Source organism: Rissa tridactyla, chromosome 9, assembly GCF_028500815.1.
Source record: "Rissa tridactyla isolate bRisTri1 chromosome 9, bRisTri1.patW.cur.20221130, whole genome shotgun sequence".
NCBI classification, from domain to species: Eukaryota; Metazoa; Chordata; class Aves; order Charadriiformes; family Laridae; genus Rissa; species Rissa tridactyla.
Window position 1 is genome coordinate 29,577,266 of NC_071474.1, and position 25,987 is coordinate 29,603,252.

Below are 25,987 nucleotides of genomic sequence, written 5' to 3' on the forward strand. Positions count from 1 at the left end.
AACCCTGAAACCATTTGTAAATCAAGCCTGCTCTGAAGCTGTTTTAATCTTGTTTTGAACCCAATGTATCTCAGCTGGAGAGAAGAAAGTACAGAATTCAACTTCTTTACATCCCTCTCTGATTTGTTCACAAGAGAAAGAGAGCAAGTGTGTAGGCAGCCCCTCCTCATCTCTGGGGAGTGACACAGTGCAATAGAGAAACATGTAAACCTACGGTGGTACTGCTATTGAATTGATTTATTTCAGTATCATACTCAGATTCACGTTCTAGCTAACGTACCTGGACTCTATTTATACTTTCCTCCTTCCCTGTCTCCTGCTTGCACCCCTGTCCCAGTCCCCCCCAAGGCTTTCTAAATGAATTTCTTCTTCCTTTCTTGGACTTGGAAAATGACTATTCCAGGTACACTGGGTTAAACTGGGTTTCCTGGTCTCTTCACCATTAATTACATAATTCATGACTTCTTCAAATTTTAACATGAATGCTTTTTAACAAAACTACTCTGTTGCAAAACATATAGTGTAAATGGAATTATATATTTCAAATAAAATTTCCTTGTCCTTTTTCTGCAGTTTTTCTTGTGTCACCAAGGCCTCCTTACATTTCTAGAGTTTTGTTTTCTTGAGGCTCTGGAGGAAGGGCTGCAGTTCCCTCATAGACCTCAAACTATTGGGCTCACAGAACTACATTCAGTTACATTTTCTTGTAGTGTCATATTCTGAGAGTTATGTCACCTAACCTAATATGTTTGAAAATACAGATTTGGTATCAGAAATTCTCATTCGTATTTCATTTGGGATAATCCTTGATTTTTTTTTTTATAATTCTTTTTTTTTTTAATTGCTATCGCATAATGTTTTTGCAAGTTCCCGTTTGATGGGAAAGTATTTCCAATCTGACTTTGTGTTTCACTGTCTTGTCCTGCTTCAGGCCACGTCGGCATGGAGTTGATTGGTTTTGAGTGTGGGCCCTAAAATTAAATACAGAAGATTTCCAATATAGATCTATTAACATTGCTAAAAATACTACCTTTGGCTACCAAGTCTTCTCACAAAAAATTAAAGCACACAATACGTAGTATTTGGAAATAAGTAATAAGTCTTAAGCTTATGTTTAATGATTGGGGACATCAGATCACGTGATTGAGAAGCCTATAAGGTTAGTAAAATCAAAAATCAACAGGGAGAAAAAACCCACCTTGAATACCTCAGATGCAGAATAGTTTCATATGGGTATAGTTACCTCTGCAACCAATGTAGGTATATCTTGAGACCTGGATTAATAGAAATAGGATTTAATATGTTATGCTGAAGTAAAAGGTCGTGATCTTGCGTCTTAATTGTAAAACACTGGAAGCTGATGTTGTAATGGCTACTTATCAGTTGGAAATGGTTGAGGAGAAGTAATAGTCTGTGCTCAACAGGACAAGTAGAGCTACTGCTGGTGTAGCTGTATGCTAGTAGTAGTCCCAGCCACTTGCTCCGGCCCCCTTGCAGAGTGAGGAGCGGAGGTGGCCTTCCAGCTGCACGAGCACTGTGCAATAGCAGCGAAACCATCGGGGTGTTATCAACACCGCGTTGGTCACAAGTCAAAACAGCACCATAGGGGCTGCTGTGGAGGAAATTAACTTCACCCCAGCCAGAGCCCGTACACCATAAAAAAGGCAACTGTGACTGCAAGGTGTATCAGGTCAAGTATTTCCAGCAGAGAGGATGATTATTATGCTTTTGAATAATGCGCTTCTAAGACCTTATCTAAAATACTTGCTACATTTCTCAAAAATTAATTTAAAATGGAGAAGCTGAACTTAAAAACTACTTAAGATGATTGAGGGATGGAGAAACAGTCTACAGAAGGAAGCTAGAAAAGATTGGCTTGATTAGATTAGCAATATAAATAGCTGAGAGGGGATATGACTACATTATAACTATATGAGGAGAAGAGCGATGTGCATAAGCAGTGGGGAGAAAAATGAAGTTGCATAAGTGAAAGGCAATGTTAACACCAGAATAAATGTATATGAATTCATCACGAATGCCGCTATCTAGAAACTCAGCTGCTTGTAATCTTCAAAAAAGTGAGGCTGTGGAGATGGGCCTGTTTCTGAAGGGAACGGTGTGGCAGCGTTGTTCTCACTGCGAGGAGGTTCAGCTGATAACCCAGAAGAGATTCCTTCTCTGTATCATCTATTTTGTGTTCAGTCTGTTCTGGTATATTTCTATTCTAATCTTCTGACTTATCATCTAATTTACCAGTTTAACAGTCTTCAATACTACTGATTGGAAAAATTTTACAAAGCAAACCTTGCTTTCTTTCATGCTTAGCAAAACTTGCACTTTATAAAAATGCACATGTGGAAACTGCTTTGTTCTAAATATCAAAGTGGTGAAAGCCAAATGGGTACAGCGTAACTGAGCATATCGGAAAGTGCTTTTTCAGTTCTGTTTCTCAAGTCCTCGTTTCTTGCTGCTTTTCAGAATTATGTTGTAATACTCACTAAAATTAATTGGATTAATCAGTTTGAGTACGTGGTAGACTATATACTGTTGTAACTCTTCCGTGAGGAAAACACTCTCGGAAAAAATATTCTCAATTCCTAGTGTGTCTTTCAGATAAATTCTCGTAAAAATACTCGTCAGACGCCTTGTTTAGCAGAATTCAGGGCGTTGTGACAGTGAGTAGACAGTGATAATTTCAGCTTCTTAATTTCAGCCTCAGATTTCTACTACTACTTACGTTTAGGTAAACTATTTTTTATTTACCATATTTTTATTTAAATCCACATCATTATGAATACATTATGAAACTGTTTCCTAAAGTACTGACAAAGATTTGAGTATGTGATCACTGAATGCTTTAGCTTCCTTTTCAGTTATTCAAGTAACCATATTTAAACACATGTCTGGGGGGCTGCAGTGCTAATAGAGCCAAGCTCCTTGTCTTAGAAGCTGAGGGTAAAATGAGTTGATCTATTAGCTCTGGACTGTTAAGGGATGTGGATGAGGAAAAAGAAATGATCAAGCGTGTTAACAGATCCTAGTTACGTGGCAAAAACCAAAAAAAGGCAGTTTTAGTAGTAGGCACTTGTATTTCTGCATTGATGGAAAAAATAATGTTTTATTGTGAGTTTATTAATGTGTACTGAAATATACATTTTTCTATGTGAAATTACTGTGAATTAATTTCACAAATACTATGAAATTATTAATGACAGCTTTTGGCCAATAATCTACCTAATGAAAATATGTTTAAAAAAAAAAAAGTTCATATCTTTGATCTTTACCAGCATTAAACAGTCAATCAAATGAGCAAGAATGTTTTGGTTTTTTTTTCTTCAAGTAGAAATTTGTGGGGTTGGGTTGATAGGAAAGGAAGCATGCTTAGGTTTAAACAGGAGACCGTAGCTTATTTGCATGACATCCAGGTGAATCTGATGCTTATCTCTGTTGTGTATATTGAACTTTGCTCACTGAGACACTCAGTACTCCCCTGTGTAAGTGTAAAATGTCCTTCTGTAACAAGGACACTTTGTATGAGACTGCTTGTCATCTGTATTTTTCCTTATTAAGATGGGCGAATGTTTGATTCTCTCAGCTTGGAGAGTTCGGTTAGCTATCACTTGCAAATTTGACAAATTAGACTGATGCCTTTCTGAAAGTTGCACCTTAATGCCTACTTCATCAAGCTTGGCAGAGTGATCAGTAATCAAATTCTCCTAACGAATAAAAAAATATTGCAAGAGTGATGGCAAGATTGGTATGTTCTAAAAGTAAGTCACATGTACCTCTAATAGTACAGGTTTTCTCCCATGAAGATTTTTATATCTGGAAAAAATATTCTTCTCTAGCACCAGTTGATTTTCTGATTTTTTTAAAAAGCACATAACTTTTTTTCGTAGCGAAGCTTATTTTTTTTTTTTTTGTGACATAGACCTGAACATTCGTTATCGCTTCTGTCGTAGTGTCAGGGTGCATTTTATTCATAACTTGTGGGAACACATGGCACTGCACCTTTTCTGATGGGAGGAGACCCGATGTGCTATAACCTAACCAGGAGAAATTCAAGTTAAAGGAGCATGTTTTGAGATGTTTCAACTCTATGACTAGTGTTGCAGAAAGTATCGAAAGATTTAATTTTTGCAACGGTCCGTGCAATCAGGAGGGCAAAAGGAGATTGATTCTGCAGGGCCTGACAGCATCAAGGAGTTTTGTCTAACTTTTTAGTACTGAGAAGGCATTCTTCAAATTAGAGACTGTAACAGAGGTGCTGATGTCTGTATTAAATAATTACTGGCTTGATTTAATGTTTCTATAGTGTTAAAGCTGCGTAAATAAAAAAAAGCTTTCCATGATATCTTCATGCATTTCCATGTTGTGGTATTTTAAACGTGTTATTTTAAGATCTCAGCTAGTTTAATATAACAAATTTAATGTAATACCTTGTTTGTTTTAGAACCTAGTGAAGAATCTTCCTGAGCAGAAAGAACTCAATGCCTTAGCCGAATTAAAGGATGAATATAACGATCTTGCTGAGCCAGAACAATTTGGAGTTGTGGTATGTATTAGTGCAATAATTAACTGGAGGGTTCTATTTTGTCAAAGAGATTAAAAAGAAAAAGTTTGGGTTTATATTATTTTGGTTAGTGTTTCTGCAAGTCCTGCATTAGAAAAAGTTATCATCTATTTATTGATGAGTGATAATCTAAAAATTTCTGTAAATACATGTTAGGTAATTTTCTGGAAGGAATTATGGTATGTAGTTAAGAGCAACAGGAATTTCTGTGCCAGACCAAATCTTTTGTCTGACTGTCTTGCCTTGTTTGCATGTCTTGTATGTTTATTAAACAGTAAGGGAGAACACGCTAGGTTCAGGTAGTTACATTTCCAAGAGTTCATAAAAAAAACCATTAACTCAGTGGCATTGACTACTTCAATTAAATTTCTTCTGCTGTATCAAAAACTGTAAACAGCTGAAAGAGTTAATGTGCCCATAGTATCTCATGTTATGTTTCACCTTTTGGTTAAAAATAAAAATGCATGTATGTGTGTATATGTATTTTATGTATATATACACACGTATGCGTGTATATATATATACAAACACCTAGAACCTTGCAAAACTGCTCTAGAAGAGGTGTCTATTCTTATTAGAACTGAAATTGTAGATCGTATTCTGTTGCTTTTATTAGTGTTCAATACATATGTCTATTCCATAAGCATTATATATGCCATGGAATTCCATTCCATTATATAATACTGCATTCCATGGAGTATTATAATGGTTAGAACCTGTCTCCGACTGAAATTGTAAAATTTGCATAAGTTACCCTAATACATGCTGGCAGATGATTGTATGATACCGAGTACTAAACTAGGGCTTGAGGACTCTCTTTCTGCTTCTGGTCTTCCAAAGACCCGACAAGTCCTTAGGCAAATTAGTTCCTGTTTTCATTTCACTTTGTCAGTCTAAAAGATTATAATGATGGTGATAGCCTCTGTAATGTGTTTAGAATTTATCCCTAACTCCACAGGAGCTAGGTTTGCTTTTGCTGGATTTTATGATGTTATGTACATTAAAATGTATTAAAACAGAAATAGAGCGTATTAAAAGAAAGAGCGAAACAACCTTTTTACTAAAAAGCTCTGATTATGCTTAATTTGGCTTCAGAACTGCCTTTTGAGTGGTTTTTTTTTTTTTTTTTTTTGGCAGGGACACATATATTTTGAGCTAATGAGATTTTTTTAGGGGATTTAGAAAATGGAAGATATCAATGACTTCTTTGGAAAAACTTTAGGCTATTGATTTTATTTTTTTAATAAATGGCGTAAAGTTCCAAAAATGTTTTATTTCAGAACAAAGATGAGGAATTTTGGTAGAAATGTGAGATTGGTTAGTCTTAGTGCAAGGTCTGCACCATTACCATCTATTTATTAATCAGTAACAACCTAAGAAGGAACAGTTCTCTTGCTTTATCTTGATGCGTTGGTAAACCACAAGCATTCAGTGAAGCTGCCAATATACAAGTAGTGTATTAAGTATGTGTAGATAGTAACTGTTATTAGTACGATTTTACCAGAGTTTGCATCCATTTATTTTTTTACTGATAGATACCGGAAAACCAGTTGAGCTGAGAGGAGTAGCCGCTGTTGGATAGTTTACTTTTTTTTTTTTCTTTTAAATCAGAAGTGTATCTGTTAGGTCTGGTACTTATTTCCTTGTTCTTTTTATAAGTTGAGTTAAGAATATTACCACTTTTAAAAAGATCACTCCACAATTATGTGGTGTGAGTTTTAATTAATAACTCTTTAGTGAGCCAACAAAACAAGTGACTGGAGCTTACCAAAGAATTTCCTTTCTGCTGTATGTTCTGGGAAACTGGGAGGGTTTGTTTTTTTTTTTTTTGCTGGTATCTAGTGACTTGCAAAACTTCCTTCACCTGGTAAGAACTGGTTTATCAGTAATTTCATTGTTAATGCAAGGGGATAAGTTTCACTGAGTCGCTGTAGAGACTTGCAGATTCTGTGACCCTCTTTGCTGTGTAACCAGGATGAGCTCTATTGCACCGGTCTCCTTGAGAGGTAGACAAACCAGCAAAACTTGGACAAGTTTGTTGCACCTGCATTGGTTTGGAGTCATTCACTCATTTTAATTGAATTTATCTGCCACTCGTTCTGCCTCGTTGTAATTTCTGGAGCTGCTGAAGAATTAATCTTTCTAGGACATGACTAGGGAAAATAAAAGGTCAATTGTTTAATATATTATAGGTAAGAGTCTGAGTAAGTTGACAAATTTGTATTATAGGATTGTCAGTGCTTTTCCTTAGGAAATGAGGCAAATTTAATTGTGCTTTATGCCTCTTTCTCCAATAACCCTTGAACCTAGTTTTAATCCAGGGCTTGAGAGTTGAATGATGATAATAAAGAATAAAGAACTGAATAAAGAACTTGATTAGGTAGAGAAATCGGACGAGAGACCTTTATGAAAGCCCAGAAGGGGAAATGATATGCAGTCCAGTGCTCACAGTTAGCTGGGAAAAAAACAGCCCCCTTTTTCTTCCTTCTTTAACTGTTTGTGGTCAGAGATAATGCTTGCTATTGCATGCCCCTATTGGAATGTGTTATTTCTTATATGCCTTTGACACTTAATTTTGTAAACTAAAAACAATTTGACCTTTTCCTAAGTGAATTTAATCTTTGCACCTTACTATTTTCAGAAGATTCTTCTAAGTTCAATATGTTTATCAGCCAGCGAAATCACGTATTTAGAAATATGCATATGAAAGAAACACCAGGGCAGGGTTGGGAAGGAGGAAATAAAATGGCATTTGTGGTCATCTTCTATTGATACATAGAGCGTAATGTATATAAAACAACCCACTTGAAACAGCTCTTTTGAAATTAAGGTACTTGGAAAATATTATGCAGATCAGCAAATGAAATTAAAACTTCCTGCTGGTTTGGTAGGCAGACTACCTTGCAAAGCAAAGAAATGGTCAGTGTTCTATGACACTTCGCAGCATCAAAGGAAGTACAGATCGGCTGAAGTGTTGTAAAGGATTATTCGTCACGGATGTTTAAGTCACACTGTTATACTTATAAACTTATATACTTACAAAAACTTATACATGTTTTTGTTGCCCTCTGTTTTCAATGTCTAAAGCTTTTGACACTTTTTTCCTGTGCCATTTTGAGTAAAGTCAGTAATTGGAGATTGTTCTACAAAAGATAAAGCAAGTTGTGATTAATTTTAATTCCCATCTACTGCAGGCCACTGAAGGTAGATCCTTTCAAGGCAGATGTTTTCAGTATGATATTTCTGCAATAAGGAATGACTAGAAGAATAATGTTCCAAGACTTTGCGTGATGTTGGCTTATAGAGGCTCACAGAGAAATTCGTGACAATGGGGATATATAAAAAAAGATTGCAAGTTATGCTGACATGCTTCTTTTCCAATTCTTTCCTTTTCCTCGTTTGGTCTGATCATATGAATTGTTGGAGACCATCTGGAGTGCCGTCATATTTATGTTCATTTTAGTATGAATTGATCATTATTTAGGCCCCCCCCAAGTCTTTCCTATGAAAGTTATTGCTGCTGCTTCTGGTAGATAACACCAGTAGAAAAACTGTGGTTCCTCAAGGTGCCATGGTAAAGCTTTGGGCATCAGAGACATGAACACATGAAAATCTTTCTGCTTTGATAGCCAAGATCTGTGATTTGTCACATAACAAAGCTTTTCTTTCAGGGGGACAAAGTGCTTCAGGAACACCACTGATAGTGAATACATTGGGGGAGAAATCTTTCTGTATTCTGCTAATTAAAATTAGGAGTTAGATTTGGAAGGTAATCATTCCCGCATTTAAATGAAAATTTTTAAGTGGATTAAAAATTTTCAGTACATATTTTTCTCTTAAATTTAAATATATCATGTGAATATCTCCGCTGCTAAGTAGAAGGCAATATTGCTGATCACTTGTGCAAAATATTTTGGTAGCTACTCTAATGAAATTGGTCTTGGGCATTTAAACTAACGAATCACTTCTGTAGATACATTTCAGTATCTGTCATTTACCGTGTTACAATGCTGTGATTTGTAACCTCCCATCTTTTTATCAGCTCAAGAAAAAATTAGTCATATACTACCTTTTGCAAAGTATATGATAGTATCTTGGGTAGTAGTCTTACAAAAGTTGTTTAGAAGGACAAAAAGACAAGGAGTTGAAAAGCAGGCAGTATATTGCCTACAAAAACATGCCATGGAACTAGAAATTAAAGAGTATACCAGAAATAAATACCTACTTTAGTATCTCTGGGTATATTGCTTTTTTATGTAGAACTTAGTCTAATGAATTTCAGCCAAAACCTCTTTATCTGGTTATTCTTTGGGATACATAGACTGGGGCTTTTTGATGGTTTGAACTTGAAAAGTCTTAGGATCAAATATATATCATAGTGTACCTTTAAAATACTTTTGAGCTTGTTTGGTAGCTATCAATACCAGTAGGATTCATATTATTTATTTTATAACTTGCTATAAGTGTAGATAATAATGGAACAAAAGTTTGGGTTTCATGTTAATTAAAAACTGAAAAAATAACCACCTTGTTAGATGTAGCACTGATGTGATTTGTAAATATCACAATTAACAGCTCATATCAGTTCAATGGCAGGAAATATTTCATGAACAATAGTACTAATATGACCTGGCTTGATATGAATATCTGCCTAGTGAGGCTTGACCTCCTGTGTCTCAAAGTCGCTCAGGTATTCTCATGTCCTTCCACAAGGGTCCCTAAGAATTCATTGTCTCTCCCTGCTGTTACTCTCCCAGGGACCAAGAGCAAGTTGAGCCCTTTGGGTCAGCTCAGTGAGAGAGTCTAAAACTGGAAAGTAAAATTCTTTACCTTAATCCGTCTGAAGTGTAGTGATTTGTGTCTATGCTGGTATCAGCACGCACATTTGAGACACTGTTGTGCCACTTCTGAAGGGAGAAAAACTGAGAAGCTTAGTTTTAGAAAATTGGTAAATATCAGTTCAAGGGCAACTTCACTGGAGATATGACAAAATGTTTGCAATGGGTACTTTCAGGCTGGTCGTCGGTTCTTGTGAACTGGTGGAACTGACTCACGTTTCCTTTGCTGGGAGGAAGGGCTTTGGCAGTGTGCATTTGTTGCCCGTGAGTTTGGAATTCACAAGTTAAATGGTTTGGTAACACAAAGCACTCTCTTATTTTCAAAACGTTGCTTCGCTGATTTTTTTCAGGCAAAGAGTATGGTTTGGAGAAGAATACCCATGGGCAGGTACGGATTCCTGGAAGTACAAGATAGTCAGTGAAAATATATAGAAACTAGAGTCTTGCTGGTTGCACAATACTTTTTTTTTTTTTTTTTTTTTAGTATAAGCATTTTGCTTAAATAAACTTTTGGTTTTTTTTATGTTCTGATTTAATGTCTTATTTTGTAGATGAGTTCAGTGAAAATGTTGCGGTCACGTCTCAATGGGATCCTTTTCAAGCTTATGTTTGAAGAGCACGTAAACAATATCAAACCTGACATTATGGCGGTTACACTGGCTTGCGAAGAGATGAAGAAGAGTGAAAGCTTTAGTAAGCTTTTAGAGTTAGTGCTGTTCCTTGGAAACTACATGAACTCTGGCTCCAGAAACGCACAGTCTCTTGGTTTTAACATCAGTTTTCTTTGCAAGGTAAGATAAAGCTATAAAGCTTGTATGTGCAGATTCATGAAACTCACGACACATGAGGAAGTACCCTAAATAGGGAAAAACAGTCAGCAGCATAATTTACTGACTGCACCTCTGTTATTAAAAATGGATAGACAAAATAGAGAGTAAAGATTACTAGGATGGTCCCCTGCTATAGTTGTCTTTTTCCATGCAATGGCAATTTAAGGCAGTTAATTGTAAGTCTGTTCCGAGTCTTTCTAAAGTATACAAGTAGAACAGCTTTTTTTGATTGGAATTTGTTCAACTATCATCTTTTCAATAGAATATACACAGAGCTCAGAATTTGTTAAATAGCTCTAGCTACTAGTCTGTCTTTCCATCTTCTACCCAGCTGTCCCTCAGGCAGCGTCACCGAAGTAAGTATTTGGGATTAAAGATGGACATTGTTATCCTGGGTTTAACTTTAATTGTGGTGGCAAAATACAGGATGCAAGGAGAACTCCAAAATCTATAGTGGTTAGAATTTAATGAGCAGTGCTTGTTTGTTTATATGGTAAAACGTGTGTAAGGCGTTGATCTGAACTTGACTGTCTCAGTTTGCAAAGTACCTTTGAAAGGATCTTTAAAATAAAGGCTTGCAACATTTGTAAACAGATTTAAATAAAAGACAAGTTAGCGTAAACCTTGCAGAGGAATTTTTCAGTTATTTTCTGTTTGGTCTAATCAGAGGGTCCAGGTTTCAAGACCTTTTTTTGGGTGCCGTGGGGAGACATGACGTGTACCTCAAGGAGATTTAACCTTGGGGGGAAAATAATATTCCAAATGCACAGCAAGTCTGATCTGACATATTTCAGTAGAGAAAGACTCTGCTTGCTATAGTTTAATACAAAGATGTTGCTAACTTTTTTGGTAAAATAAAAACCATCACCTGAGAAATACTTTAATTCTTTAATAGCTTTTTTTAAAGAGAGGCCAATTTGAAGGATTTTTTTTTTTTTTTAATAAATCTAGTGCTGCATTTTCTTTTCAGTAGTAGTGGAATCTAAAGGGAATTTAATGTTTTAAGCAGTAAACTTCTTGTTAATGGTGGGGAGGGGAAATGACGAGTTCATGAATGGTACTCTAGCACAGCGTAGATTTGAGAAGGTATTCTTGCACTCCAGGTGATAGATTTATGAATTGGTGTCAATGCACATCCCACAGATTTTGACACAGCTAATGCAGACTGACTAATCCTGCAAATTGTTCTCCACCGAACTGAATAATTGCTGAAGCATAGCTATCTGTGCTTACAGCTAAATTCCATTTAAAATAGCTGAGACAAAAATCTATGACTGTTTAATTCAGCCTTGCCCTCAAAAACAAAATCTGTGTGTGAACTTTTTTGTTTTCAAGAGAGATATTTCCGAGGGAAGTGTTCTTCTCCCCCTGCCCTCCCCACTGGGCCGAGACATTAGAGAAAATACTTAAACATTATCCCAAATAAAATGTTGACTGTACTCTTGCGTTTAGGTACTAGGTATATTTTGTTATAAGATGATGTCAAAAAATAAAATAATCACAAAGTCAGTGATCGTTGTTAGAGCTAAAACAGAGGTCTTGCCAAAATCTGGACATGAAATTGTATCATTAACACCTCTGCATATTGATTAAACCTCGTGAATTATCACTCGTAGGTTCCAAACTCATAACAAGTCACTTAAATTAATGGAAATGTAAATAAGTTTCTCCAGACAGAGTGACATGTGCATTGTCTGCTATTTAAATTTATCCTTTATTAGGCAAGTTAAAAGATATTTTTTGCTATTTAAAAGCTCTGGTTTTCATTGCTTTACGTATTTGCCATTCTAATTTGAATTAGATTAGTATAATAATGTGCTTTTGCAAGAGGTATGTTTTCAAATGGTTTTGTACCTTTACTTATGCTTTAGTATCGTATTTGGAGAACTAACCTTTTACTGCATCGATATTTAATTTCATGAATAAGAGTTGCTTACACAGTTAGTATTCACAATGGATTTTTTTTTTTAATTACTGTTAGGAACCCAAATTTATATTTGGGTAATGACTCTATTATTTTCAACTGGTAATTGCATTTGGTTTATTTGTTTAATATCTTTCAAATTCTGCCCTCCCATTTTCCACCCAAAATACTAAGATAGCTTTATTGGCCTTGTGTTATTAACTAAGAGCACAGTCTGACGAGCCTTTATTAACTGGTGTGAATAGTACAAAATACTAAATCGTATCAGGTGACAATATCTTTTATAAGCGCTAGGTTTAATATCTGTCTACAACCACCTCTCAGCTTTAATCCTTTATTATTAAAACAGCCTCAAAATTTAGTATTATTGGTCAATAATGGGCCTTCACTGTGAAAATGAAAACTTCTGTAGGTGTAAGCATGGTAGGGTGAGTATATTGTCTTGTTTACCGAAATCTTGCTGGGAATTAAAACTTCTGATTTATATGTCTTGGCTGAAGAAGGCAGTAAAAGAAATGAGTGACATGGAACAGCAAGAACAAGGTAGCAGTTTGTTTGCCAGCGTCATGTAGGTTACATGTTTTTGCTCTGTGGGGCATCTGGACGCTTCTAAATTTTGAAAGCTGTGTGAACGTGGAAAGATGTTATTTTAATTTATTTTGTGTGGTGGTAATTTGAGAAGGCACTTTTGCCATATGAAAGTTCTTCCTTGAATAATTTTGAAGTGTCTTTATTTCTTCTCCCAGGGAAGATATTTCAGTCTTCAAGCTTTTCAAGAGTAATTTGGGAGCCTTTTATTTTGCATTTTGATAGCATACCCGTAAAGCATAAAACTTACTAACTTACTTTAATATTTTGTGAAATACTTTGCGCACTGTTCGCTTTTATGTATGGAACCATGATAAGCAATAGGATGTTACACTTTAGAAGTTACGCTGTCAGATATAAGGTGCCAAAGAAACTTTGTCCTAATTTTTTTTGTTTGCCGTAAAACCTGCAACTTCTTTTTAAGCAACTTTAGAATGGGGAAAAGAATTTCTTACCAAATCTAAACATTATTTGCTTAAAGTAAGAACTGCTTCAGTAAGAGTTTTAAAATCAAAAAAGGCCACCTGGCTTAATGTTTCAAAATGTTGGTCATTGCTCTGTCTCATTTTTTGGTCTTTTTTTTGGTGGCTCTCACTGTAAGATACTTGATGGGTCAAATTTATAAGTTAAACCATAGTAGTGTCTTCTGAGTATCGTTGTTCTGGACGGACCTTATCTGATATGTGAGTAGAATTTATCATAAATCTAGCTGACTTGAGTCATATGGTAGTTTTTAAGCTGTTCTTTACTGTATGTTGATGTTTTGCCCAAAGACAAGGATTTAAGTCTCAGAAAAAATAACCAGGAAACACATTAGGAAAAGGGGAATCAAACCAATGGTTATTTGGTCAATGATTTTTAAAGGCTTGATGTTTGCAGGTTTTTAGTTTGTAGGTTTTTTTTCTTTTTTAGACCAGTGACTGAAACAAAGATAGTTTGGACCATTGGACTTTCTGCTCATGACGCTGTTAATTTCTTTTTTTTGAGCCAGCTGTCAGCATAGTAGTACACATGGGTCCGTGCACATGTTTCCGTGGGCGGAATACACATAAAAAGCAGAGTTGTTTTAATGATGAGGTATCCTACTGTTGATGAATTCACTTTTCAATAAAACCTGTGTTTCGCATTGATTTTTTTTTTTTGGTCATCTTTGAACAGTCTGAAAATTAATTGTCTGTTTAGTAAATGTAGTACTTACGTTATATGATTTGAAAAAAGAAAAGAAAAAAGGCAAGTATTGATCTGGGATAAGTGTTTGTTTCTGTGAAATAAATATTCTTAAAACAGAGCTGGTCATTTTGTACACAGTAATCTGTTACTGTGTAACAACTTTTATTAAAACATTATAAAGAAAAGAAAGCGTGAATTCAGACCTGTCTGGACATAGCTAAAAAGCTAATGCCTGTGTAGTAACTGCAAATCCTTAAAAACAGATTATCTTTCTGGATGTTATATTGCAGTATATGACATTCGTGAAGAAAGAAATGATTTGTAAACAACCTTTGGCAGAAGCCAGAGAACTTAATTTTGTTCAAATAAGAGAGATCACCATTAGAATTCCTGCACCGTGTGAAGACTGGCAAGCAGTAACAGCTGCTTTGTATGCACCAGGGCGTTCATGATTGCCTAAGTGCTCCGTGAAAATATAAGTATAGTAGAAAAATAGTAAAGTTCAGAGAGGCTGCTGTAGTAATTCGCTAAAGGTAAATCTTTTTACCAGTTGTTGCATTCAATTAATGTGTACGAATGATCCGACTGCTATTGTGGACCCTATTGCACCAGTTTCTAGCTCTTACCAAGGACAAGAGAACCCTCATAGCTGTATAAAGGTATGCTAGGCAGAAATTTAATTGAAAGAAAAGAGGTTTGCTTCAGGCATGCATAGGGTACAGCTTCGCTTCTTTTTGTGGTGAATTCATGTCAAGACTAATAGCAAGCATCCTTCTGTTTTAATAAAGCTTTTGTGGTATTCTAGCTGGATCAATGTGTATTTTATGTAATAAGGAATATCATGTTACTTGTTCATGGTGCAAATAGTACAAGACAAGCTCTTTATCTAGTTTGACTGTTACTTACCTAGTGTACATTTATTAATGATCTACCAGCCCCTTTTCTGTTAACATGGGAAAGATTTCTAGGATATGAAAAGTTATATCATCTCATGAAAATAAATAGAAAGCTTTTTTTTAAGTTATAATAATAATAATCAAATGTCAATCTAGTGAGAGTTAAAACATACTTATTTTTTTCCTTATGTTCGCTGTCACTTTTAACTCTCACACCTGCCAATTTAATCCAAAAGTACATGTTAAAAAAAAAAAAAAGAAGAAAAATTCTGGAAGTGGGTTATGGTATGATTTGCATGTTTTAAATGTTTTTACCAAGATACTATATGTAAAGGAGAATTTTGTGTTATTGATGTTATTTCTGAGCTACAGACCTAAACATCTTACTCTGTATATTACTTGATTTGAATGGGTGTACTTGCGAGTATTGTGGTCTGTGTATTATTAATCTTTAATCCTTTCCCAAGCAATGAATCTGATAGTATTGACCATTTAAATTGATGCTTCAACGTTCAGCGGGAAGCTGCTTTCTGAATCCTGCACTGATCTACTGATTTTTTAAGTGTGTTATTCCCAAATTCTGTCTCTCAGATAAAGAAAAGCCATAGAATCAAAACCTATGTTTGAAAATTTTAACACTATAGTGTCAATGTCATCTTTAAAAATAAATACATTTGGAAAACGTTAGGTCAGTGACATGCATTCTTAATGCTTTGCAAATGCCATATATACAGACCCTGTTCTGCAAAAGCTTTTATACTCCCGTGTGTTAACACTGCCAGAGATGTAGAAATGAAGCAATTATTTGTATTCCAAATGGTGAATTCCATTACTGTTGGTGAGTTTTGTTGGTTTACCAAGTCTCAGGGAACTATTTGGAGTTCTCTAATATGGTAATGCTTTGAGAATTAAAAGGATGAAAATACAGAGGGCATAATGCAAAAGCATTTGAAAGGTGGGGATTTTTAGGATTCACATACTTGTGTTCCAGTACACATCAGATCAGATGGGAAGAAAAAATCCTTTTCTTTTTTTTTTATACCCATTTTATTTAGTTTTGTGTTTTGTTTAACGTACATAGGTGACTGGCAAGGGAGGAGGAGAGGCTGATCGAACTGGGCTTGTCCAGTCTGGAGAAATGAGGGTTTTGGGGGGGACCCGTAGCAACCTTCCAACACCCTATAAGTTCCTGGGAAGGTGGGGCCAGGCTTTTTAGCAAAGTGTACAGTAAAAGAGTGAGACAGGGGTTATAAATTGAAACAAGGGACACTTAAACTGGATATAAGAAAAACAAACTTCACTTTCTTAAAATATGACTTTTTAATTCAAAATGCACGTAATTGTCTTTTCCATAAAGTCAAAAATGTTAAAGAAGAATAAAAAAAGAGAGCAGACAAACAATTTAACCTGAATACAAGTACGCTCTGTGAATACAGAGGATGTAAAGACACAGCCCTGTTGATAACATTCCAGTTCCTATCACTCATTTCTATTTTTATATTTAAATAATATCTGCTAAACTACACTCAAGAAACACCTATCTTCCTTATCTTCTCATTATATCAGTAGGCCCAGAACTTGATTTTTAAAGTATATATATTGATTCTAAAGATCAAACAGAGCTCAGGGTTACCCGCTGTGTGTCTGAGCTATTGAAAGTCAAATGTGGTTGAACGCAGCTGAGGCGCGTTTCTTGACTGGGCCGAAGAAGAGCATTTGGCAGAGTTGGGTCAGATCCGAATGACTGTTTATTACAGGTTTTAAACAACACAGCAGGTGCTAATATTAACTCTTGTTAATATGATGTTACTGGTGGTGACAAAACATGTTTCTGTTGTAATCTGAAGGCAAAATAATTTTGTCCATTTAGGGGGGAAAAAAAAAAAGCTTTATCTATTTGCTGATGTCAGAGAGATCAAAGACTGCAAATCCCACAGTTCTTGTTCACAGACAAATTGAAATGCAATTTCTTTTTACTGTGCAGATGTTTAGCCACTAAATCTACTATGTTTTTTCAAGTTGGAAAAACTTCTATGCACGCAACACATTAGAACCTTTTAACTGCGTACCATTACTGAGCATTGTTTAGTCTTTAATCACCGAATCGGTATGAATTAAATTGCATTCTTAATTGCCTAAATACCTTATATTTTTAAAAGCCTGTTTTTCGACTGCACTCATTTATTCTTAACAGGGTAATCCTTAAAGCTGAAAGGCCTGTATTAAATTGAACATCGATGGCAAGCGTGTCATGAGGATTATAGAATTAGAACTTCTAGTGATTTAGAGAATGAGAAAACAAATAGGAGATTTTACACACACATTTATGTATTCTTCTTAAACAAATCCTTGATTTCATTTGTTGTGTATGTTGTAGCTTGCTTCTGTGTAAGAACGGTACTAGATGAGTTAGTAAAAGGCGGTTAAAAAAAAAATCTTTACAGATATACTTGTAATACTAATTCTCTGTAAAAAGTGAAGTATGCTTATCTCGAACTTCTGCATACACCTACTCTCTGTCTTGCCCTTGTAAAGAAGGGGTAATCTCCACTTCCACTAAATCTTCAGTCAGCTCATGCATTCTCTCTTTATAGCTGCATGAAAATGGAGAAACTAAATTTGGACTTAAATTCATTTTCTCATTCTTTTAAGTTCATGATATTCCTTTGCGTGTACACGGGGTTTAGCCACAAGTATCTGTTTATTTGGAAATTTCCCGCTAGCCCTTTTTTCTAACATTTATTTCAGTGTGTTTTGTGTGTTTTTTGTTTTTTTTTTTTTTTTTTTTTAAATAACAAGCAGATTCTAGCAGTTAATGCGGCTAGGTTAATGGAGAAGAGAGTGTCTTATCGTTTTCAAGAAGACTAGTTTATTTCAGACCACTAAAAATTGCCTCTGCAGCTGAGAGGATAGTGAAAATACGCAATTACCTATTTCTTCACACTGTGCACAACTTTCATGCGGTTTTTCATAAATAAAACTGGACGTATTAAATTTTCTTTACTGGCAGTTAGGATTACCTTTGCTTTTCTGTTGTCGTTTTGTATTCCAGTACGTCGGGGTGCATTTATTTCATGTGTCTGTGTAGAATTTGTCTTAAAGTCTTTAGGATAAAGTAGCACGGTGTAGATGTTGCTTGGATAAAAAACTGGATTTACGACAAGGAGTTTCTTTAACTTGACTGGTAAAAGAACAGATTTTGACTTTTAGCAGGCTGTCCAGCTCTGCGGCGTTTCAGAGCAACTCCTTTAGAAATCTGGCAGTGGGGGGCATTGAAGGAGTGAACTGAATTCTGTTCTGTTTAATCTCTCTTCACAGCTATTGTTTTTTCTTGTTATCACAGCGAACATTCTGAACTCATGTTGTTAAAATCTGAGAACTTTATGGACTGTCTTCAGGTTTTTTTTCTCAGCATAATTAATTATTCTTTTTAAAAAAAATACAGCATAGGGATAGATTCCCTTTGTAGTCCTAAATTATAAAGAATGGGAGAAATTTTTTAAATAATTTGTTTCATTTGTAGGTAACTTTTTGCTAATGAGTTTACATCTTCAGTATTCACTTTATTGAAAAATTTTTACTAAAAAAAAAAGTGATTTTTTTTTTTTTTCCATCTTTGTTTTCTCCTGTGTTCACTTTTTAGATTCGAGATACTAAATCATCAGATCAGAAAACAACCCTATTGCATTTTCTGGCAGAAATCTGTGAGGAGAATTACCGGGACATCTTAAAATTTCCAGATGAATTGCAGCATGTTGAGAGTGCAAGTAAAGGTAAGCAAATAGATGAAACACCTCAAGGTAATAGCTGTTTGCTTTGACATTAAGTACTTCCAACATTTCATTTTAGATTGTAGGATTACGTAACCTGTAAGCATTGATAATCCACCTGGATTTTGCTTTTCTGGTATTTATTGACCTGAGGAGGAGTGAGGAGGAGAAAAACAGTAATAAACTTCTCTTCTCAAGTAGGTTGTGGAAATAATACAGCATATTTCAGTGAAGTACTTAGAAAATCACAGATCGTCATTTGTGTAAGCAGTGTAACGATGATGTTTAGTTTACCATTAAGCTTTTGAGGTCTTGTTGCTTGAGAGTGAACACCCAGGTGTGCGCATGTGTACACACATGGTATGTTCCTCCTCCTAACGTGTGATTTAACATTTGAATATAGAATAACAAATACGCTTTTTAAAGATCCCAGACTGTATATGAAATGTATAGTTTAATTATAGTGTACAGTCAAATGTTTAATACTGATTTTATTTTTGGTCAGTCAGTAATATAGCCCAGTGAATATGATAAAAAAACTTAATTCATTTGTTGGGTAACTTTTTGTGTGAAATATGTTGTGCAGCTTGGCGCACTTGTTGCTTAGCTGTCGAAAGCGGAGGCTATGTGATAGCGGTTGATGGAAATAACACAAACTGGTTTTTTGACTGTGCATTACTGATGCATCAGAGGACAAAGACTTGGGGGGAGCACAAGAATATGAAGGGAAGGAGAAGGGAAGAGAAGTTTTATACACGTTTCTGCTAGCTCTATCCAGATTTTCTCTTGCAAATTTTTGTCTCTTTTTTTTTTCAGTGTTATCAGTCAGTGTCTCTTCAGTACAGTGGTTAGCTGTTAGATACTTTTTCTTAATTAGACCATCATTTTCTTTCACTTTGTCGTCTTCTATCTTAAACTTCAGTCTAGTGAGAGCTGGACTCTTTTTTTTCCCAGAGGACTTAAGGAATAGGTCATCAATCAACCTAACTTTGGTATTGTTTCATCTCCAACTTATTCACAGATTTATGACATTGTCTTTGTCATACCATTTTTGTGCTGCTTCTCAGACTTTGCAAGTACCTTTCCATGGGGTTTTTCTGCATAGCAACTAAATTTTATTTATATTGAATAAATGTCTCCATGCATCACTTGCCTCTTCACTGATGAATACTTCATTGGCATCAACACCTATTGACAAAAGGGAGCTGATTTGTCTCTGTAGGGTTGGGGATGGTGTTGTGTTTTAAGGTAGTACAGAGACTGAGGAGATAACTTGTACATTACCATCTTGAATGTGCCATATATACACACACACATATATAAATAAAGGTGCATGCTTAAACAGCGTACAACCGGCTGCTTATATCTGAGCACTACTATGGATCTTTCACAAAGAATTTTTACAATTGCTATTAATTTTGCTGTTGGCTGTCAATGTGATTGTTCCCGACCTCTCGTACAGAGTCAGATAACTCCCTCAAACTGATTTTTTTTTCTTTAATTTTTTTTTTTAACCCAATAAGTGTCACTGGTCTGGCCAGAGTGTTCGCAAGGACCTATGATCGAGTAACGTAGTGATTAATTTTATTAATGCAAATGGCAGTTTGACATCTTATCTAAATTCCATAAATGTTTTCTACCACTTGGTAATTCTTTTCCGGCGGTGGTTTTTTTAAAGTTTAATCTTTTTATTCTTGTATCTATCGTTAAATTCTTTACAAAGCCTTATTGTTTACCAGGCACATGTTATTATCTTTTATTAATTTTCTCCCGTGGCTAATGCTTTACCTTGCAGCTTTGAGATTTTTATAGTGATTTTTTTTTTTTGAGATTTTTTTATAGGGGTTTTTATAGCCTCTGATGTTCTGTAAGTTGACTTGAGGAATTAAACCAAAAGAGTTAGTAAAGTTTAGTTAAGCTATAGCATCTAAAAGAGAGAAAGCATATTAATAGGAATAAAGTCACTAATAATCCTGATGCTTAGAATATGTATGAAAGAGGTTTTATTGCAGTTAAATTTGTTTCATTCTCTGAGATAAAAGCTCATTACGATTCCTATAAATAGTGGTGACTTCTTATCAGAAGCATAAATTACCATTCATTTTTAATGACCAAGACTTCCCTTTCAGCCCTTCTTTGCTTTCTGTAACAAAGCACATTTTTGGCAGAAAAAACGTGATTTGTGCAACTTGCTTCAACTGTTACCCATGGTACTTTTTGGGTTTTGTTTAATTGTAAAGTTCATCTCTTCTGTCAGTTGTGGTCGTTTTTTCTGTGTAGGAAGTTAATGTGCTTTGTGTGGAAGAGAAGATTTTTCACTTCCTATTTATTGTTTGGTGTTTTATAAACCAGTGGTTTTAGGGGCGGACAGTTAGGTTTATTTTTCCTGTAGGAGGCTTCTTTTGGAATAAATTGGCTACAGATATGAGGACATTGGCATCAGTTAGTTATGCATAAAGTAGAAGGAAATTTACCAGTAAATATTATCTTTGTGTGAATTTTAAGGAAATATGAGCTAAACAGGTGACAGTCTGATTACTTGAGATGTATGCTGCTTACTTTTTAGGCAGAAGGCAGCCTCATAGTTTGAACCGTACATAAAATTCCAAATGCAAGACTTAGCTTATTCAACTCCATTTAAATCTTGGATGCATTTTCTCAATTTCTCGTAAACAGAAATAAAGTCCTGTTTTGCTTTAATTTTCCCATAGGAATAAAGAACCAGCATCTGAATAATGGATGGTGTTGTCTTTTTTTAACAAATAGCAGATAAAGCATAAAACTGGATTTTAGTATGAAAAGGTCAATGGGATTAGATGAACTGCCCGTGCATGTACTAAAATCTTCAATAATCTGTTACTAGGTATAATAAAATATTTGATCTTTTTAAAGATGGAAGATCAACCTAGAGGTTTATGAAAAGGAAAAATAAATTAGGAAACAGTTTTATTCTGGAAAGTATAAGCAAAGGTCAAACTGATTAACTATCAAGAGATTATTGGAAAAGCATTCCTTCTTGCTTGAAGCAGACTGTATGAAAGGAAAACCAATAAAAAAATCACAAGATTGTGACAAACTGGATTTTTTTGATCGAAGTAATATTCACTTACCTTCCCCAGTCTGCAGTGTTTTCCTCTTGTTCCCCTATTGTTGAAACTACGCAAAGCCTTTTTTCGTATTTCTACCTTTACTTGTTACTCCTGTTGCTGCTTTTCATGGTTTTTGGTCTCACCATTTTATAATCCGCGATTTTACTAAACGCCTTGCAAATTTCAGTCCCTTTCTTGGGGTTCAGTCAAACAAAACTTCAAAACAAAAACAGGAGGTACCTTCCTAAACTCAGGTAACAAGTTTGGGATTCCTGGACAAAGTCGTGTTGTAAAAAGTAGAATTTGGAATTCCTTAGAATCGATAGGTTGTTTTTTTTTTTTTTTAATTTGAAACTCCTCTGAGTGTCAAGCCTCCCAGAAATCATAAAAAAGAAACATGTAACACATGAAATTAAGAGGAGGAACATTAGCCATGTGTTTTATAACAACAACTTGATTTCAGATTTTAAAAGGGCAACAGTTATAAATCCGCAGCTCATGGTTTTAAACATTGTGGCCGTATTTAAAATAAAGCATAACCGTATCAGTTGAACATTGTGTCCAGCTCCTCCAACGGTTAACAGTTCTTGACATACTTGTGTTACCTGCTTGCTTTGTCTGCCAAGAGTGGGACTTACCGGGCTGCGTGGAGTCGTATGAAGGTTTGTGAGCTTGTGTTGTCCTGCTGGTGTTTTCTTCAGCAACAGCTGGGTATGGAATGCTGTTATCTGTAGTTGGCCATTCTTCATGTTCGCCTGACATGTTGTAGGAGTTAGTGACACCTCGTGTGTATAGATGGATTTTGGGGTGAGCTGAGCAGTTTAATAGGACTCCCAAGAACAGCTAAACTCCAAGCGAAGGGCTGAGCTTAACTGTGAACGCAATATAGATAATATAGCCTCTTTCAGGGATAATGAGGGGTTTTTCCAGTTCTTAAGATACAGAATTCTGTGCCTTATATATACCACCTAATAATTCTTTTAAAGTATTGTTAAAAGAAACATGGAGCATTCTGAGTAAAACGAAGTGAAAGACGCCTTGGGGAAGGTGAATTATGTCTGTGTAGTAGACTAAAAAGCAGTAGTAACAGGAGCACAGATTTCTCACTCATGTTGAGACAAAAAATTTATTGCTTTAATTTGCAAGCATATGGTTTTGGCAGTTAAGGCATCTCTCTAGAAAGGATGTTAGCAATCAGAAGCACTGTGGAATGCAAATATGTATATACTTAATATATTATTACAAATACTGTAAGAAAATATTAATTTCTAAATTCTGTACAAGTGCTTTACTTCACTGTGATTTAATGCCATAATTTTAGAGTGGGGAAAACAGTTTAAAACATTCTGTGCCATTGTTGCTTTAAGGTATAGCAATTTAAAACATACTCATAAGTAGTAGTCATTTTTCTGTCAAACAAAGTTTTATAGTTCGTTGCAATAGAAGAAACTGTTTTTACAAAGCGATCTGCAGTATTTTCCACCTTGCGCAGTTTAAATTGCTGAAACAGATTTTGCCCAATCTGGCACATTAGTGCATATAAAATAGACAATGCCTTCTGGCGTGAGAAGTTTAATGCCTGCATCTGTGACTTTTCTCTCCATAATAGAATGCGAAGTTGGCGTTTTGCATCATAATCAAAAGTCAATCTTGCACTGCGTAGTGACTTCTATCATTCTCTTCATTCACGTAAATCGCAATATTGGAATGTCTCGATGTGTTTTTCTGTATACAGTAACTACGCAGTTTGGTACCTCAAATACAAGACGACTTTTTTTCTCTAGTAGCTCTCCTGTATTTGCATATAGCAACACCACATCGATGGTAGCTTATGCGTCATCTCGTTAAAAGTTTTTTGACAGACATGTTCTCCTTCATTGACAGTGTCGGCAAGGAAGACAGGGAAGCAGAAACTTCACAGATAGTTTGGATGCTGTAGTTACAAGGTGCAATTTCTGAAAGAGATCCTGCTGGAGACTCAGTAGGATTCTGGATTGGCTTACACTCTGCAAAACTGCTTTCTAAATTTTCCCAGTCTGTGAAGATTTTGAGGATTTATTTAGTTGCTATCTTCTAATGTGTAATAAATGGTCTGCAAAATCGTGGTAGTTCTGAATTCTGAAGCTGCAATTTGGATTCTATAATAAACAAAGTTATGTTGTAGAGCATGCATTTTAAGGATCCCCTTCTCTCCCCGAAGCCTAAATATCAAGGGCAAAATTAAAGAATAGTCCAAATGACTCTCGTGGGCTGTTTCTTATTATAGAAATTAAACCATTTAAGAATTTCTGGCTGTAGTTAAACCATTTGAGATTTGAAGACTGCTTTAAATGACTTCTCAAATTATGTAATCCATTTAGAATTCCTTAATACAAGCCGCTAGGGAGAGGTGAAAGCTGAAAACCAGCACTTCCTCCTTATGCGTTCTTGAATTTGTACTTTGATGCAAGAAAGGTTGTTACACCTCTGGAAGCACGGCTTGAGCTTCAGGTAATGGGAAAGCCCAAACTCCTGTTGGAAGTTGAGATCCTGAAGGGAGGTCTGTTGGGTGAAGTTGTTCAACACCTTCTCTGGTGAGTGTTCAGTAACAACAGACAGGTTGTATTACAAAAGCTTTGCTCTTTCTTTTTATTCCTTTCTGCCGGTTTTTGCACACTTGCACTGCTGAATAGTGTGCCAGAGCTGCTTCACAGTGAGTTACAGCAGGTACACATCAGTTCCGTACACAAACCAAGCAAAGTTGGACTATGGAGAAAGAGTGACAGTGCGAAATATGGGCTTTTGAAATGAACACAGCAGAATTGAGCGCGTTCAGTTGATGCTTCCAAATCTTGATGCTATGAATAGAACAAAAATGTCCAGTAGCTTCTTTCCCTTGCCTCACTTGAAATTTGCCTTATACCTCGGAGTATATATATATATATATACTCTATATATATACCATATATATACACACAAGGTGTGTATATATATATGTTTATGTATGTATATACAAGGTGTGTGTATATGTATATATATACACACCATATATATATACACACACACCTTATATATATATATACACACACACACCTTATACCAGGGAGTTTCGCTTCAGTATTCTTATTTAATAGGTACCGATTTTGTGATTATAAGCTCTGTTTTCAAAATTAACTCAACTTTTAACATCTTGAAAGACACTTGTAATTAAATTAACATCAAAGTCAAGTGAGTTTCTGGAGTGCTCTGGAGGAGATATCCGTATGGCCAGGGGAATGCTACTGAACACAACGTTCTCCTCACTGATCACCTCTAATACTTCTGGTTACCTTTCTGAAATAGGGGCATCTGTTTTCTCAAAGGTTTGTATTTGTAATATGAAAAGTCAGTTCATATTCAGCTGATAAAGGTTATATTCTGCAGTGACTATTGTTTACAGTTTACTCATAGTGAGGTAGACCCAAAAAGTTGGGTGAAAAGGCTGGTGTTGAAAAGGGAGTTCAGGGAAAGGAGGGAGTTAGCGCACACAGAATTTATGCACGTCACAAAAATAAGCATAACTCTTGTCAGGATTCAAGCAGAGGGACTCTTAGGGGCTCAGGGCTTTTTCTTTTTCAGAAGACCAGTCTTTTGCTGCCAATTATTTTGACCTTAAGAAGTAAACAATTTTGAGTCAGTAATGAGTTGCTAATATGACCTGTCCAAAGAAAGGAAGAGATTTCATGTTCCAATATATCACTTCAGGAGATCAATGACTTTGTGCTGTGGGAAGGAGTTTTACTGGCTTATGTTGATACTGAGAGTGGTAATGCATTTTGGGCTCCTAATGCACTGTTTGTCCATTTATAATTGATTCTTAATGTCTTAATAAGTTGCGTTATGTACATCAGAGTTACTCTTTTACTCTTAAAACATGTACGATGGCACATAATTGCTGGAACTGAGACAAGCAGATTCATTCCCTAAACCAGAGTACAGTTCTGGACATATGTTGATATTAAATATAAGCTGCCCACAGGAATTTTTTTTTTTGTTCTGTGGATATATTGAGCGTTTCAGGATTGAGCACTGTTTGTAATTTCCTCAGCACCAGAGGAGAGAAGGAAGACATGCTGCTTATGAAGTTTCTGATTTTAGGCTAACAGGCAATGGGGTTTTCTCACTTGTCAAGGCAAGTTTGTTAATGGCATTTGCACTTCAGTGCCTGGAATATTTAAATTAAATTTCCTCACTTTAGATGGCTGTTGTTGTTATTATTCTGAGAAGCTGAAGATCTGTTCATAGTTTGTACCCAAAACTTGCTTTTTATAACTTTGCAGCTTGTGTGGTA

The 25,987-nt window shown here is 35.5% G+C and overlaps 1 protein-coding gene across 4 annotated transcripts in view; it reads left to right on the forward strand.

The window, feature by feature from the left end:
* DIAPH2 (diaphanous related formin 2) overlaps positions 1–25,987 on the forward strand; it is a 229,851-nt gene that overhangs the window by 76,855 nt on the left and 127,009 nt on the right. For all 4 annotated transcript variants that reach the window (XM_054214099.1, XM_054214100.1, XM_054214101.1 and 1 more), the window contains 3 exons: positions 4,454–4,555; positions 9,963–10,202; positions 18,463–18,592. In XM_054214099.1, the coding sequence (XP_054070074.1) occupies positions 4,454–4,555; positions 9,963–10,202; positions 18,463–18,592 (472 nt within the window). The remainder of the gene's footprint in view (positions 1–4,453; positions 4,556–9,962; positions 10,203–18,462; positions 18,593–25,987) is intronic.